At 42.0% G+C, this 17,662-nt stretch overlaps 1 protein-coding gene across 3 annotated transcripts in view; it reads left to right on the top strand.

Moving 5' to 3' along the window:
- The window catches only part of RNF130 (ring finger protein 130), a 160,203-nt gene that overhangs the window by 107,512 nt on the left and 35,029 nt on the right, over positions 1-17,662 (top strand). The window contains exons 8-9 of one of the 3 annotated variants that reach the window (XM_014345187.4): positions 17-110; positions 7,608-7,797. The exons of 1 other annotated variant lie outside the window; for it this stretch is intronic. In XM_014345187.4, the coding sequence (XP_014200673.2) occupies positions 17-110; positions 7,608-7,623 (110 nt within the window). In that variant the 3' untranslated portion in view covers positions 7,624-7,797. Of the gene's footprint in view, positions 1-16; positions 111-7,607; positions 7,798-17,662 lie in introns of those variants that run through there. One more of the 3 variants, XM_034961216.3, reaches the window with a different exon arrangement.

The raw sequence follows: 17,662 nt of genomic DNA, 5'->3' as shown, positions 1-17,662 counted from the left end.
TTTCCTTTGTCAACAGAAGAATGGTTTATTATTGCCAGTTTTGGCCTCCTCAGTGCCCTCACACTCTGCTACATGATCATCAGAGCCACAGCTAGCTTGAATGCTAATGAGTAAGTAACAAATTGTTTTTGGATTGCATGTGCCAGATGATCCCAGGAAAACACATGGAGCAGTTTTCATGAAGGTGGTGAGAACTGGCTTTCTACCAGTTTCATACGGATCCTGATGGGATCGTATCTAGCAAAATACTTTATTTCATGAGCATATATTTTTAGTCAGTAACATAGATTGGGAATTCACCTTATTCAACAAGAGCAGCCCTGTTTGAGAAAAGATCCAGAGGTTTTCATTAGCCACAGGCTTAGAATGAATCAGCAGTGTAACGCAAGTGGCAAAGGAGCAGTATAGTCTTAGAGTGTAAAAGGCTGTCAGCATCCTCACCGCTGATGGGAAGAGCCCACTTTGCGTTCATCACACACATCTGGAGCCTGGCATGTCTCGCTTCTGGGGAAGCCCCGGCGGCCGTGCCTGTGCTCAGGACCAGTGCCTTGGGTACTTGGCCTGCAGGAAAGAAGCAGTTTAAAAGACCCGCTGTTTCCAGATGTTAGGACAGCTGTGAGGAGGAAGAGAAAAGTCTAAGCGCTATCTCCATGGGCAAAATGGCGACCAAAGAGCAGGCTTCCATGACGGCAGGCTTCACCTCGGTAAAAGGAAGGACGTCTGTCGGTGAGGTTGGTTAGTGGCGGGATGGTTTGCTGTAGGGCACGCTCAGGACTGGGAATGCAGGCAGAGGCTGGATGTCACTTGTCAGGGGTGCTGTAGTGAGGTGTTTTCAGAGGATGGAGGATTGGGCTAGATGACTGTTATGGTCCATTTTGATCCAGTGCTGTTCCAAGAGTAGCTTTCCATAGGGATAAGGTATAGAAAGGGTTATTTATTTTTGCTTTGTTTTGTTTTGTTCTGTTCTAAATTTTGGACATTTACTGAGGATATCGTTCAGTCCTTTCTTTTACCAATATTCATGAAAACTAATTAGAGATGAAAGCAACCCTGGGGTCCTGCCCAAATTTGAACCTAGGTTGGTATGGGTGGAATTCACGTGATCTCCATATTCAATTACGTCCTGATACTTTAATTGATGAGTAATAACCAAACTGATTACCTCATGCAGTTGATGTAATTGACTGCCCGTTGTCTGGCTATAGAAACTGTAATTGACATCTATAGAAACAATGGGCAAGTGGCCTCCACTTGCAGTGGCATGTGTTAGTCGATCTAACCTCATCTGGGGCTAGATACTTGGAAGAAGTGCCCGCTGGCATCTGTGAGCCATACATGTTGAGGCTCACAGATGTCAGGGTCGGGTGGCATTCCCCAGCCCTCAGAGGAGCACTGCACCTCATCCAGCAGGTGAACCACTAGCTGCTGCTGTTGGCCACCCAGGCAGTTTTCCTTCAGCATGGCGCACCTAATTCCTTAGACTCTAGCTCACACACACCTGGATTTGACTCTCAGCTCCTCCGTTTTTCAGTTGTAAGACCTGGGCAGTTATATTTATTTGAAGCTCCTTGTAGTCATTCATAAACAGATAATGCTAGGACCATATCGCAGGGTTGTTATGAGAATCAGCCTATAAAATGCTTAGCACAGTGCCTGGTACATAAGAAGTGCTCAATAAATGTTAGCCAAGCCAAAGCCACTGCAGTGCCATTGAAGTTGTGTGAGTCAGATGACCATCTGCCTTTATTGTCTGGGAAGTGAATTTAATTTCTTCCGTGAAGTAGGACACAGTACCATAGTAGCTCTGTGAGTAGCTGTGATTCAAACCTGAGTTTAGAGGGAAACACTTATTTCACCCACAGCCACCTCTTTTGCTTATTCCCATGCTAACCCATCAGGCAAGATAGTAATACAAGCCTACTTCTTAAAAAGTTCACAAATGAGTGATAACCAGTACAAGCAAATAATTACACTAGGCACTTTTCGAGAATTATTGGGTAGTTTAATAGTTACCTGACTGCCACTCAGAATCTGTCTGATGTTCAGTTCATGCATCAGATTAAAATGAGAGTGCTCAGTAGACATGTTACCTATTAGAAATCATAGTATCTGGGCCGTAATATTTTAGTTCCATGCCTAAATACCTGCATGACTCAGAATCTAAGTCATGGATCTTAGATCCATGCCTTACTTAGTTCAACCCTTCTCCCATTAGCAGTTGTAGAGGGTTGATTTCACAGTTGCTCATTTGGTTATTATTTCTGTGCCTTCAGTCAAAACCACTGAAGGACAATATTCATGATCCCATTTAGAGAGAAAAATGGAGAGAGAGTGTGTGTGCGTGCATGTTGTGTATGCACGCATGTGGATACGAGCAAGGATGCTCACCAGAATGTGGTGATTATCTTACTTTAGAATCCGGGGCAACGTCTTCTTCAATTTGTGCTTTTATGTGTTGTGTTTTTTTTTTTAACAGTAAGCATGAATTACTTAATCTTTTTAAAGGCAGTTTTTATTGTGGCAGATGATAGGAAAGATAATAGTACTCTTACCCAATGTCTTTTTCTCAAAAATATCAATGAAAAATTCCTACTGATTTTATTCCAGAGAAAAGTTTATTTTAGCAAATAAATTTGTAATTATTCGTTATTAATGAATTTTTCAACATCTATTTTATTTCTGTTTTTGCCTTTATCTACCAATAAACTTACAACCAAAATAAGATTTTTTTTTTCACCTTAATTGCCCTGGCTTAATTTTCTGGGTAACCTCATCCATTTGTAAGATAGTCATATATAAATAGATTTCATCTCTTGGCATTTTAATGACTGTCCGAAAATTGATACTAAACTCCACCTCTGTGCATATACCTACTAGAATAGTTTACCTTTCTGGCAGTGTTACTAGTCACTGTTCTTGTATATTACTGTTCAAGCAAGTCCTTGACCCTGTCTACTCACTGTTGAAACCCTGTGGGCAAGATGTAAGGGCAGTGTGTGGGACCCAGGTGGTCTAGGGCCCCCTGTCATGGGTGGGTTGCTAACTACACAAGGAGGATCCCCACAAGGGGTGCAAGCCCCCATCCCTCCCTCACCATGCTCGGTGCATTTACCAAGGGCTTGGTGCTGTTGGCTTCAATCAGAAGTCCATCAAAAAGCCCATGTGTTTGGAGTCACTGCCCTTCTGTTATGATGAAATACTGTTTATTTAGTACTGTGACTGATTATACATTAAATTTTTTTAACACTGCAAACAGATCTGGTAAATTTTGAAACTTTGCAAATATAAACAGGATGGTAGTCAAAGAAGTGAATAAATGCAAGGTAAATATATTTACATATTGGCCTCTCACACCTCGGTTTCTGAGTACCTAGGTGAGCGAGGTTGCTGAATTTCAATTCCCAAAAGAGGTCTTCTGCTCTACTTGGCTGTTCATATAAACCTGGTGAAATGTCAGCATTTACCAACTGAAATTTGTATCACTCTAGTGTTCCCTCAAAATAAGAAAAATAAATATTTTTATTATTTTTATTTGAGGAACATATACAAATGTGTAGTAGAGATTTGAAGTTTAGTGGGAGGCGTGACTAGGTATCCCCTAGAGCCCTTTTCCCATTGCTGGATTCTGATTCATAGAAATCACGTTCTAAGATTTGCAGAGAACGGTAGCTCATTATTCAAGATTCAAAAAAATCTTGGCATGAGGAAATGAATCTGAAGTGGTAAAGGTGACGAAATAACTAGAGCAAATGATCCAGTGGCATGACCGGAGGTCAGGAAGCCCTGGCTTCTTGTAGCAGGTCCACCAGGAAGCTCCCAGCTTCCTCCTCTTAGTGTAGTAGTAGAAATTTATATATATAAACTCCTTTATTTATACAAAAAGAATGATGTTTCTATTTTACTCTCAGTATTTCTGAATTATTTTGCTCAGTACTCTTTTTTTTTTTTTTTTCGAGACGGAGTCTCGCTCTGTTACCCAGACTGGAGTACAGTGGCGCCATCTCAGCTCACCACAACCTCCACCTCCTGGGTTCAAGCAATTATCTGTCTCAGTCTTCTGAGTAGCTGGGATTACAGGCACCCGCCACCATGCCCAGCTAATTTTTTTGTATTTTTAGTAGAGATGGGGTTTCATTATCTTGGCCAGGCTGGTCTTGAACTCCTGACCTTGTGATCCACCTGTCTCGGCCTCCCAAAGTGCTGGGATTACAGGCTTGAGTGCTCAGTACTCTTTTTAAGAGGAATATTGAGAAACTAGCACACTCAGCATAAAAGGGTCTGAAAATTTAATTATTTGATGTCTTGGGGATGCTTGGTTTGGAAGAGAGGGGACCGGGTAAGATGAGAGCTGTTTCCAGGTGTTTGAAGGACTCTTAAAGATGAGAATAACAAAGATGAGAATAACTACTGTTTATTGAATGCCTACCAAGATCTTAGTCCTGCACTGGTCTCTTTTACCCGTATTGCCTGGTTTAATACTCAAAAGAGCCTCATGTTGACTAACCAGTGCATACAGAGTGATGCTTACTCTGTATTTCTGGAGCTCTGGCGATATCTACAGGGAGGCAGATTTCCACTTGATATAAGAAAGAACTTTGTGGCCTGGCATGGTAGCTAACGCCTATAATCCCAGCACTTTGGGAGGCTGAGGCGGGCAGATCACCTGAGGTCAGGAGTTCAAGACAAGCCTAGCCAACACGGTGAAGCCCCATCTCTACTAAAAATATGAAAATTAGCTGGGTGTGGTGGCGGGTACCTGTAATCCCAGCTAAGGCTGAGGCAGGAGAATCACTTGAACCTGGGAGGCGAAGGTTGCAGTGAGCCAAGATCGCCCCATTGCACTCCAGCCTGGGTGACCAGAGTGAAACTCTGTCTCAAAAAAAAAAGAAAGAAACAACTTTGTAGTAGTTAAAATTGTCCGTCCAAAACACGGGACACTTTGAAAGCTAGCGAGCCTGCACCAGGACCTGATTCTTCAGACAGAAGCTACAGGATAGAGCTGTTCACAGGCCGACCTCAGATCAGGTAGAAGGCTCTGAGATGCGTCCTGTGCTGAGGGTCCCTCTTGAATTGTTCCTAGGAGGGATCAGAGGCCGAGGAGAGCTGTTGGGTTCTCTTTCAGTTACCTCTTTTAGAACCTTAAATATCAAAAGCAGTGTTTTTCAGACTTTCTAAAAACCATCTCCTACTGTAAGAGATACATTTTCTGTTGTGACCCAGTACTCCCATGTGTAACTGAAACAAATTTCACACACTTCCCTGACTGCATGCAGTATTCTCTGATGTAGTCAGTCCTGTGCCTTGTTGTTAATATTAGTCGTTAACTCCTAAATTGATGGTATAAACCATTAATAGGTTGTATGCTTTAGTTTTGAGAAACACTTGTCTAAAGAATTTTGAATTTTTAGTTCTCAACCTGATAACCTTTTGCTCACACAGCCCGTCTTGAAACAATTCCAGAAAATATTTAAAATTAACCTCTGTTTGAGGTGTATTGCTGGATAGTGGATCCTTTTCTTTCTCTTGGTATTTATTCTCCTTGTAGCCAATCTGAGTGTGAGATATATGTACACAAAAGAATAAAGTAGGGCTTCGAGGGATTGAGTGACTCTGGAGGGATGCCATAGGAAGAAGGCCACTGGAATTCAAACCCAGCACCTCTGGTTCCAACCTTTTCCTTTAAACTGCTTGCATTTGACTACTTCAGAGAGGAGGATAGTGCCAAATAATGTGGTTGAAGGAGACAGATTTGGTTTCCTAAAAATGCAGTTGCAACATGAGTATTAAAGGCAGTGGGAACTTGCACTTCTCTGCTCTCTTTGGCAGTGGTTATTATTTTGCTTTATTTTATTTATTTATTTGAGACAGGGTCTCGCTCTCTCACCCAGGCTGGAGTACAGTGGTGGGATCTCGGCTCACTGCAACTTCTGCCTCCCAGGTTCAAGCAGTTCTTCTGTCTCAGCTTCCCGAGTAGCTGGGACTAGAGGCGCCTGCCAGCACCCCTGGCTAATTTTTGCATTTTTAGTAGAGATGGGGTTTTGCCATGTGGGCCAGGCTGGTCTCAAACTCCTGACCTCAGGTGATCCACCCACCTCAGCCTCCCAAAGTGCTGGGATTACAGGCGTGAGCCACCAGGCCCAGCCTATAATTTCTTTAAGAGGCAACAAGATAAAGTAGATTTAAAAACTAAATTACCCCTAAAAATTCTTTATATCTAATATCCAGTTTTTCTGAGGAAATATTAGAAAATGTGTTACCTTAAATAGGAACTACAAGAAATAATAAGGTACAGAACTTTATGTGAAGTTGTGAATATCCTTTATACCAGAGGTTTTTCAAAAAAGTTGACAACGCCCCCTCATTCATTGAGATGCTGTTTCCCAAGTAGGCTCCCGGGCTCGTGCCAAGCACGGGGCTCGCAGTGCTGAAGCTAATGGAGACCTGGTCTGGCCCCGCCGGAGCTCAGGGCTATGCCCTCATGTGCGTACTGACGTGGCTGGAGAGTGAGGGAGTACGCAAGGGCCCTTCTGGGTCATGCCTGCGGAGCTGCCACTTTACCTTTGGGAGAGCTGAAAAGGCTGCATGGAAGAGTGACTTAGGAACCAGCCTGGGCTTAATTAGGGCACACAGTGAGGACTGCACAGAGCAGGATCAGCGAGTTGTGTGGTTTGGTGTGTCTGCTGTAGGTGGTGGTGGCGGTAGGCAGGAGACAGATTTTGGACTTGATTCTTGTAAAGAGCTGGTAATGGGCTCTAAGGCCTTTCAGCAGAGAGATATTCCTAGTGGCTGCGAAGTTGCTTGCTGTGGTAGGGCATGAAGGCAGGAAGATAGATTAGGTAAAAATAGGGAGTTGAAGGAGCAAGTCAGGGTGGCGAGCAGGAGCTGAAATCAGGAGTTGCTAGAGAGTTGTGTAATAACCAAAGCTTATATGGTTTGAAGCAGAGATCTGGAGCTCAGCAGAAAGAAAAAGATCAATGCTAACAGCTTGATTTGGGGACCCTGGAAATGAGCAGGAATCCAAGGCATCAGAAAGCCAGGGCAGCCCCACAGCACAGGGCTGCAGAGAGGGCAGCAGGAGCTCGGGCAGCGCAGGGGCTTGTCAAAAGGTCATAGGCTCTTTTTACACCTGATACAAGGACAGAAACACACACAAGGTCTGGAGGATTCCTGTGAGACAGCCATACATCCCTATCACTTCAAAATAAGTGAGGACATTCTTGTTTGAGAGGTAAGAGGAGCATTTTTTAAAGACAACAGCTGCAGATTTCGGCACCCTCAGCATTCAGAACATGTGTTTAAACCAGGAAAAATTGTAAATTGTATGATAATTGTCCCTGTGTATTTAAACAACACGCCATGAGCCTGACCTTTTCCTTCATCCTTTTGGGAGTATTAAAGCACCTCTAAGATGGATGAGTCAGTCAACTGCAGATCTGAAACTGCTGATTTTGGGAAAACACTTAATGGCTTGCTGGCCTTACCAGAGGGGTTGGGAACTAGCTGGGGACAGCCAGGCCACCCTTCAGTTAGGGTCACTTCTCTGTTATTTTAAACATTTGACTACTCTTTAACTAATTTATGACCTCTTTTTTCCTTTTATTCCATAGGGTAGAATGGTTTTGAAGAAGAAAAAACCTGCTTTCTGACTGATTTTGCCTTGAAGGAAAAAAGAACCTATTTTTGTGCATCATTTACCAATCATGCCACACAAGCATTTATTTTTAGTACATTTTATTTTTTCATAAAATTGCTAATGCCAAAGCTTTGTATTAAAAGAAATAAATAATAAAATAAAAAGTCTGTGCTGTTGAGTCTTATTAACCAGACCTGTGTTTTGAGGGCTGATTTGAAGCTCGCAGACCCAGATTGCATTTGTTTGTGTTTCAGAGACAGAATGTGCTCCTGGCTCCCGTGAGAGGAACAGGGATTGACACTTACTATTGGTGTCTTCACATTGGCTCCTACCCACATAGGGTGCAAGAGCGGGGACATCCTGCTGGTGATGCCACTTAGGGTGGTCAGTTGATTTACTCATTCTTCAAGGGGGACATTCACTCTGTGATAATTTCTTCTCTGTGGTTGATCAGCCTCCACCAGAGCTGCAGCACCCCCAGCAGCAGGGACTTGTAACATTTGCTCCCCACTGTGCCCCTGCACCCAACAGAGTGCTTTGCACATAGTAAGTGCTCAATAAATACTTGTGGAATGAAGGAATGAGTGTCAAAATGATTTTCCAAACCACATCTAATTAGTAATAAATTATTACCTACTTTGTATTCTTGTAAAAACAGCAAACTCAAAAAAGTAGGTGAGAGCGATTTTACATGTGCCGGTGAAATACTTTTGCTTTACTGATGAGGAGAATTTCAGAATACTTTGTTACATCGAATTATATGCTTGAAGGATTTTCAGTATTTGTAAATGTTTGCAGCAGTGAATTCTTAATCTTCTACCTCAGCTTACCTGAGGAGTGAAAACGTATTCCTGAAAACGGGTTCACTCCAGTAGTCATGCTCAAATCAGTAGGGGCTGAAAGGATTTTTGCAATCAAAATGTAATTCACATACTATAAAATTACCCGTTCAAAGTGTATATTTCAGTAGTTTTTAGTATAGTCACACAGTTGTGCAACCACCACTATCAGATTCCAGAACATTTTCATCACCCCGTATAAAAACCTCATACTCAGTAACTTCTCACCCCTGCCAGCCCTGGAAACCTGGAAATCTACTCATTGTTTCTATGGATTTGCCTGTTCTGGGCATTTCATGTAAATAGAACCATATAATATGTGGCCTTTTGTGTCTGGCTTCTTTGACTTAGCGTGTGTTCACAGTTCATACATGTTGTAGCATGTGTCAGTACTTCTTTGTGTGGCTGAGTAACACTCCATAGTATAGATGTACCACATTTTGTTCTGCTGATGGATGCTTGACTTGTTTCCACTGTTGGGCTGTTATGAATGTTGCTATGAACATTCATGGACAAATTTTGGCCTGAACATATATTTTCAGTTCTCTTTGATATGTCCCTAGGAGTGCAGTTGCTGGATTATGTTATAACTCTATGTTTAACTTCTTGAGAAGCTGCCAAAATGTTCTTCAAAGCAACTGCACCATTTTGCATTCTCACCAAGAGAGTATGCGGGTTGCAGTTTCTTCACAACCTCCATAACACCAGTGACTGCCTGTCTTTTTTCTTATAGATGTCATAGTGGGTGTGAAGGAGTTGTCTCATGTTTTTAACATGCATTACCCTAGTGACTGAAGATGCAAAGCATCTTTTCATGTGCTTTTTGGCCATTTTCTATTTTCTTTGGAGAAATGTCTATCCCGGTGCTTTACCCATTTTTAAATTGGACTGTTTTTTGTTGTAAGAGTTCTTTGTATGTTCTAGATACTAGGCCTTTATCAGATAGGTGATTTGCAAATATTTTCTCACATTCTCTAAACTATTTATTCACTTTCTTGGTAGTGTCTTTCAAAGCACAGAGTTTTAAATTTAGATGAGGTTGAATATGTTTATTTTTCCTTTGGTTGATTGTACTTTAGATGTCTAAGAAAGTATTATCTAATTTAAGGTCACAAAGACTTCTAAGAACAATATAGTCTTTGCTCTTAACTTTTAGATCTTTGATGATCCATTTTGAGTTAATGTTTGTATATGGTGTAAGGTAGGGGTGTTACCTTCATTCTTTTGCATGTGGATATTCAGTTTTCCCGGTGCCATTTGTTTAAGAGACTTTTTTCCTCCATTAAATGGTCTTGGCACCCTTGTCAAAAATCAATTGAGTATGACATATGAGTTTATGTCTGGACTCTGAATTCTTCCATTGGTTTCATAGTAAGTTTTGAAATTGGGAAGTGTGAGTTCTCAAACTTTGTTCTTTTCCAGGTTTGTTTTCTTTATTCAGGGTCCCTTGCATGAATTTTAGAATCAACTTCTCAATCTCTGTAAAAAAAAAAAAAAAAAAAAAAGCTAGGATTTTATAGGGATTGCACTGCATATGTAGATCATTTTAGTTAGCATTGCTGTCTCAACAATATTGTCTTCCAACTCATGAGCATGGGATATCGTTCCACATGTTTAATTTCTGTAGAACTATGATTAATTTTTCTACATTGATCTTTTATCCTACAACATTGCTGAACTCATTTATTAGTTCTCATTTTTTTTGTGGATTCCTTGGGCTTTTCTGTCTACAAGATCATATCATCTGTACATAGAGATCATTTTTCTTCTTCCTTTCCAATCTGGATGCTTATTTATTTTATCCTCATGCTTAATTGTTCTGGCTAGAACCTCAAATAGTAGATTGTTGAATAGAAATGGTGCAAACAGACATCCATGTGTTGTGATCTCGTAGGGAAAACCTTTCCATCTGTCACCACTGATGATGAAGTTAGCTATTAAGACTATAGATTAGATACCCTTTATCAAGTTGAGAAAGTTACCTTCTATTTCTAGCTTATTGAACGTTTTTATCATGAAATAGTTTTTGATTCTGTCGGAAGCTTTGTGTCTATTGAGATGATCGTGTGAGTTTGCCCTTTATTCTGTTCTATTCTATGAATATGGTGCATTACATTGCTTTTCTTACATTGAACCAATCGTGGGACAAATCCCACTTGGTCATAATGTACAATCCTTTTTATATTTGCTGGATTTAGTTTGTTAGTATTTTGCTGAGGATTTTTGCATCTATATTTATAAGGGATATTGATATGTAATTAATTCTTACCGTGTCCTTATCTGACCTTGGTATTATTGTAATGCTGGCATCATATAAACAATTATGAAGTGTTCTTTCCCCTTTTGTTTTTTGGAAGATCTTAAGAAGAATTGTGTTAATTCTTCTTTAGATATTTGGAAGCCATCTGGTCCTGGACTTTTCTTTGTAGGAAGTTTTTTGATTACCAACTCATTATCTCCTCACTTAGAGGCCTATTCAGGTTTTTTATTTATAGTGGAGACAGTTTGAGTCGTTTGTATCTTTCTAGGAATTTATCCTTTTTTGTTTTATTGATTTTTCTCTCTTCTATTCTCTATTTCATGAATTTTTACTCAAATCTTGTTTTTTTGTTTTGTTTTTGAGATGTCTCGCTCTGTCACCCAGGCTGGAGTGCAGTGGCACAATCTCAGCTCGCTGCAGCCTTGAACTCCCTGGCTCCAACAATCCTCCTACCTCAGCCTCCCAAAGTGGTAAGATTACAGGCTTGAGCCACCACACCTGGCCTTACTCAAATCTTTATTATTTTATTTCTTCTACTTGGTTTAGGTTTAGTTTTTTTCTTTTTTAAGGTGGAAGATGAGGTTATTGATTTGAGGTCTTTTTTATTTAATGTAGTTGTTTATAGCTATAAATTTCCTTCTGGGTCCTATTTCATCCATTTGTAAATTTTGATATTGTTGTGGCTTTTATTTCATCTCTGGTTTCCCCCTGTTATTTCTTCTTTGGCCCATTGGTTATTTAGGAGTATGTTGTTTGAATCCTATGTGTTCATAAATTTCACAAATTTCCTTCTGTTGTAGATTTCCAATTTCATTCTAAATTCAGTTATTGGTTGGAGAACATACTTTGTATGATTTCAATCATAAATTTATTAAGGCTTCTCTTATGACCTAACATGGTCTATCCTGGAGAATGTTCCATGTGCACTTAAGAATGTACATATTCTGATCGAGACCCTCCTGGCCAACACGGTGAAACCCCGTCTCTACTAAAAATACAAAAAATTAGCTGGGCCTGGTGGCGGGCGCCTGTAGTCCCAGCTACTCGGGAGGCTGAGGCAGGAGAATGGCGTGAACCCGGGAGGCGGAGCTTGCAATGAGCCGAGATCGCGCCACTGCACTCCAGCCTGGGCGACAGAGAGACTCCATCTCAAAAAAATAAATAAATAAATACCTATTCTGCTCTTGTTGGATGGACTGTTCTGTAGACGTGTGTTAGGTCTAGTTAATCGTGTTGCTCAAATCTTATCTTGTTTTTCTTCTCTGTAGTTCTAGAATTTGTTGAAAATGAGTATTGTTATCTCTAGTATTGTTGAATTATGTTTCTCCTTTTTATTCTGTCTGTTTTGCTTCATGTAGTTTGGGGCTTTGTTGTTAGGTGCATACGGGGTTGAAGAATGTTTTAAAGCTGCACTGGTTATTCATACACCTCTATCCATTGAGATTCCCTGGTTCAGTGGCCCTCCTCTGAACCAACTCCAGCCAACTCAGAATGCCAGAGTTCAGCCGAGCATGTTTGGCCTTATTTTCTAGAGTGGACTCTCTTGTATTGATAGCTTCCTCAGTAAAAAGTTTTTTCCTCTGGTAGTATTTCGTAAATTCATGGTATAGTTCCTCCCCACCTGGTTTTATCTCAGTGGAAATCAAAGCAATTCTTCCTTTTTCTTTCCTTCTCTCCTTATTTAACGGTGATTCATTATTTTCCTTCATCAGCAGTCATCAGAAGATGCTGAAGTACATCAGGAGGTGTAGGACTTTTAATGACAGTGTTACTCTTTCTACTAACTTAATGTGCTTTCTTTTCACATTATTTCAAGTCATAGTATTAAGACTTCAAAAAAATAGATGCTGTTCAAGGCCAGATAGAGAATTTTTGTTAAGAGCTAAGAAGCGAAATGAGTGAATTAATAGATTGGGACTTCCCATCAGTCTTAGGGAACATTTGTCATCTGCCTTTGAAATTTGAACCTGTTTGTGACTTTGAAATTTAACAGACATTATTAATTTTTCATAATTTAATCATGGTCTCAGTAACCATGAAGGTATATTTTGTGTGCACATGTGCATGCATTTGCACCTTAAACATGTATTTTTGTTCCTAAAACCAGAAATACAATTAGTATCAAAATGCAGTTATTTAGGCCGGGTGGGGTGGCTCACACCTGTAATCCCAACACTTTGGGAGGCTGAGGCAAGTGGATCACTTGAGCCCAGGGATTTGATACCAGCCTGACCAACATGGCAAAACCCCATCTCTACTAAAAATACAAAAATTAGCCAGGCGTGGTGGCAGATGCCTATAATTCCAGCTACTTGGGAGGCTGAGGCAGGAGAGTCTATTGCTTGAACCCTGGAGGTAGAGGTTGCAGTGAGCTGAGATCATGCCATTTCACTCCATCACCCAGGATGGAGTGAGACTCTATCTCAAGAAAAAAAAAAGTTATTTAATAAGCATGATGCTATCAACTGTCAACCTTAAATAATGAGATTCAGAAAATATCATTAAGTATAGAGTTTGCTCAAGCACAGAGCTGGAGGATGGCCACCCAGGAAAACAGCTTCAAACAAATGGGGTCAGTGTTCCACTCTGGAGAAGTTAAAGTATCATATAGGCAGAGACAGAAGTTTTAGCAAGATTATACCATTTTCCACGTGAGGCTAGTGAGTATGTTACAGTGATCCGATTGATTACAGATTGCTCCTTGAGGAGGGGCGGTGATCTGAGGGGTCTCATCTCTGGTCTTAATTATTTTTTTTTTTTTTTTTCAGGTTTTCGATTTCATTTGCAGTTTCTTTTTTTCTTTTTTCTTTTTTATTGATCATTCTTGGGTGTTTCTCGCAGAGGGGGATTTGGCAGGGTCACAGGACAATAGTGGAGGGAAGGTCAGCAGATAAACAAGTGAACAAAGTTCTCTGGTTTTCCTAGGCAGAGGACCCTGCGGCCTTCCGCAGTGTTTGTGTCCCTGGGTACTTGAGATTAGGGAGTGGTGATGACTCTTAACGAACATGCTGCCTTCAAGCATCTGTTTAACAAAGCACATCTTGCACCGCCCTTAATCCATTCAACCCTGAGTGGATACAGCACATGTTTCAGAGAGCACAGGGTTGGGGGTAAGGTCACAGATCAACAGGATCCCAAGGCAGAAGAATTTTTCTTAGTACAGAACAAAATGAAAAGTCTCCCATGTCTACCTCTTTCTACACAGACACAGCAACCATCCGATTTCTCAATCTTTTCCCCACCTTTCCCCCCTTTCTATTCCACAAAACCGCCATTGTCTTCATGGTCCGTTCTCAATGAGCTGTTGAGTACACCTCCCAGACGGGGTGGTGGCCGGGCAGAGGAGCTCCTCACTTCCCAGTAGGGGCGGCTGGCCGGGCGGGGGGCTGACCCCCCCCACCTCCCTCCCGGACGGGGCGGCTGGCCGGGCAGAGGGGCTCCTCACTTCTCTGGTCTTAATTATTTACAGCATTTCTGAAAGGCAGAAGTTGCAGCTGCGTGCCATGCGACTCAGGCTGCAGAGCCACATTCCTCTGAAGTCTCAGGATAACTTAAAGTTACAACAGCTTTAAGTTTGAGTTATTTAATTTCACACAACTAAGAAGTCAGATTTACAAATAGAAGCAATGTATAAAGTTGAATAATTTTTGTTTACTATTTAAAAAATTCGAGATTAAAATTTAATCTGGTATTTCAGAGTTTTAAACCCTTCTTGGACAACTTTTGTAATACAAGAGACAGGTTGTTTTGTCTTTGTTTTTTCTTTCTTTTTTTTTTTTAAAGTATTTTTCTAGAGTATTTTCAGCCTGGGCAACATAGCAAGACCCCATCTCTACAAAAAAATTAAAAATCAGCTGGACATGGTGGCTTGTTCTTATAAGCCCTAGCTACTCAGGAGGCAGGAAGATTACTTGAGCCCAAGGGTTCAAGGATATAGTGAGCTATGGTTGCAACACTGCACTCCAGCCTGGGCATCACAGCAAGACCTTGTCTTAAAAAAAAAAATTGGGCACGGTGGCTCATGCCTGTAATCCCTGCAACTTTGGGACGCCAAGGCGGGCAGATCACCTGAGGTCAGGAGTTCGAGATCAGCCTGGCCAACATGGCGAAACCCCATCTCTACTAAAAATACAAAAATTAGCCGGGCGTGGTGGCACATGCCTGTAATCCCAGCTACTCGGGAGGCTGAGGCAGGGGAATCGCTTGAACCCGGGAGGCAGAGGTTGCAGTGAGCTGAGATGGTACCGTTGCATTCCAGCCTGGGTGACAGAGCGAGACTCCATCTCAAAAAAAAAAAAAAAAAATTATTCCAAGGAAGCATTGGCCAGGTTGGTCAGAAGTTGATAAGAATGTCACCTGAAGACCCTCCATGGGAAAGCAAGTGCCCCTGATTCTACCCAGCAGCTTAAGGCAGTCTTAGCCTGATAAGTCCATTAAATCACATTTCTCATTTGCTAACTAGGTTGTCACTTTAGACTTTAAAAATAATTGGGAAAAGATCCTGAAGCTTCCTTGACTTTTTATCTTCCAAATTATTTGGTTATGCCAAGTTCCTTATCAAGACTCTTTTTTTCTCTCTCTCTCTCTTTTTGAGACAGAGTCTCGCTCTCTCTATCGTCCAGGCTGGAATGCAGTGGCGTGATCTCGGCTCACTGCGACCTCCACCTCCTGGGTTCAAGCAATTCTTCTGCCTCAGCCTCCTGAGTAGCTGGGATTACAGGCGCCTGCCACCATGCCTGGCTAATTTTTGTATTTTTAGTAGAGACGGGGGTTTCACCATGTTGGCTAGGCTTGTCTCAAACTCCTGACCTCAGGTGATCCGCTCGCCTCAGCCTCCCAAAGTGCTGGGATTACAGGCATGAGCCAATGCACCAGGCCAAGAGCAACAAACAGAACAAAGAATAGAGTCCCGGTGAAACAGAGACCACCATTCCAGGTCTGCCATGAAGCTGGGCAGGAAGAAACTGTTAACTGTTGCCGGGGGCTCCTGATCACCTAGGGTGTGCCAGGTAGCATGCTGAGTTGTTCACATGTATAACCATTTTAATCTTTGCAATATCTGAATGAGAGAAGATATAGTTGGTTTTCTATTTTACAAGTGAAGAAAACTGATGGTTCAAAAGGTTCAAGTTTCTTGCCCAAGTTCACTCACCTGCTAAGGGGCAAAGTCAGAATGAGACCCAGGCAGCCCAGAGTCAATGCTCCCAACTACTTTATACCCTCCAGCCTGGAGACAGTTAGACCAGGACCTACTATGTGCACAGCCTGCACCCTAGAGCAATTCAGAGTCTCAGGGTGAAAACAGGGGAAGTGAATGGAGGTAGCTATTTGAGGGCTGAGCTACACAAACACACACATACACACCCATATTCTTACATGCATATATGGTCTGTGTATATAGATATACTGTATGTATAATATATAATAGCATATTGTGTAGGTATATATATACCATATGCAGTATATATATGCTATATCAATGTATACCTACTATATACTTACATATACACACATATACTATTGTTTGATAATAGTGTACAATAATAATAGCTAACACATACAGTGCTTAACTGCATGCTAGGTCCTCTTTGAAGCATTTTGCTGCATTAACTCATTAAATCCTTGCAACAACCCTCTTATTAAGTCCGTTTTACAGATGAGGAAACAGGCTTGGAGAAATCCAGTAACTTGCCAAGGTTGCCCTGCTGGTAAGTAGCAGAGGCTGGATTTCAACACATAAGCTGGCCCCCAGGGTCTGTGTTCCAAGCCCCATTCTATTTGCCTCTCAGAGAAGCTCACCAAGTGTCAGGGGCAGTCTGTGGGGTGTCCTGACCAGTGGCCCCTCGTGTGCAGAGCATGATAGTAGAAAAGGCCAGGAAGTGTGCTGGGCTTGATTTAGGACACAGGTGGGGTGGGTGAGAGACGTGTCCTAGGGCTGGATGGTGCTGTTACAGGGCATGGACTTTCCTGTGGGCAGCAGTCAGGAGGCCCATGCATTTTGGAAGGTGGCATCTGAATGCAGACTGCTCCTGAAAATAATAAAATAGTGGGGTTACTAAAGATAGAATTGCTAGTTTAAACTGTTTTAATGTAGAAACTGCCTCACCAAACAAACCAGGAGGCAAGAATGGTGAAGACAGTTGTGTCAGTGATGAGAAGATTCTAGAAACCCAGGTATGGAGACCTCTGTGAAGAATTCATTCAGTACAGTAGGGTTGCGTCAGTGTGCACTTGTGCACACTCAACAGTGCATCCTCAGGGAGAGACATGTTGAGATCCTGTAAGGAGAGTACTTTATTTGCCAAGGAGTTGAAAAAACAGGTAGAAATAACGGGAGCTAGGGTGGCAACCAGCCCTGAGATCAGCCCGAGGCTAAAGAAAGATAAAGGCAAACCCAGCTGATGAAAAGATCCCCTATGGTGCCAGGCGCAGTGGCTGACGTCTGTAATCCCAGCACTTTGGGAGGCCGAGGTGGGCGGATCACGAGGTCAGGAGATCGAGACCACCCTGGCTAACACGGTGAAACCCCGTCTCTACTAAAAATACAAAAAATTGGCCGGGCGTGGTGGCGGGTGCCTGTAGTCCCAGCTACTCAGGAGGCTGAGGCAGGAGAATGGTGTGAACCCGGGAGGCGGAGCCTGCAGTGAGCTCAGATCGCGCCACTGCACTCCAGCCTGGGTGACAGAGCGAGAATCTGTCTCAAAAAAAAAAAAACAAAAAAAAAAATCCCCGGTGGGTGTGCTGTACTGGTCGGTCTGTTAAGACTAAGAAGAAAGCTAGTACATGTGTAGAAATTATCCACTTTCTTTACTCTTGTTTCTTTACCTTGGAGTTTTTTTTATAAAAGTCCCTTTTAAGGGAAATGTCCATTGTCTTGCCTGACCAAAGGCAAGCATTTTGAAACGGGGTTTCTCACCGTGGGTGAGGAGC

The sequence above is a fragment of the Pan paniscus genome, chromosome 4 (assembly GCF_029289425.2).
Source record: "Pan paniscus chromosome 4, NHGRI_mPanPan1-v2.0_pri, whole genome shotgun sequence".
NCBI classification, from domain to species: Eukaryota; Metazoa; Chordata; class Mammalia; order Primates; family Hominidae; genus Pan; species Pan paniscus.
The sequence above is the reverse complement of the archived record's forward strand: the minus strand, read 5'-3'. Positions and strand labels throughout refer to the sequence as shown.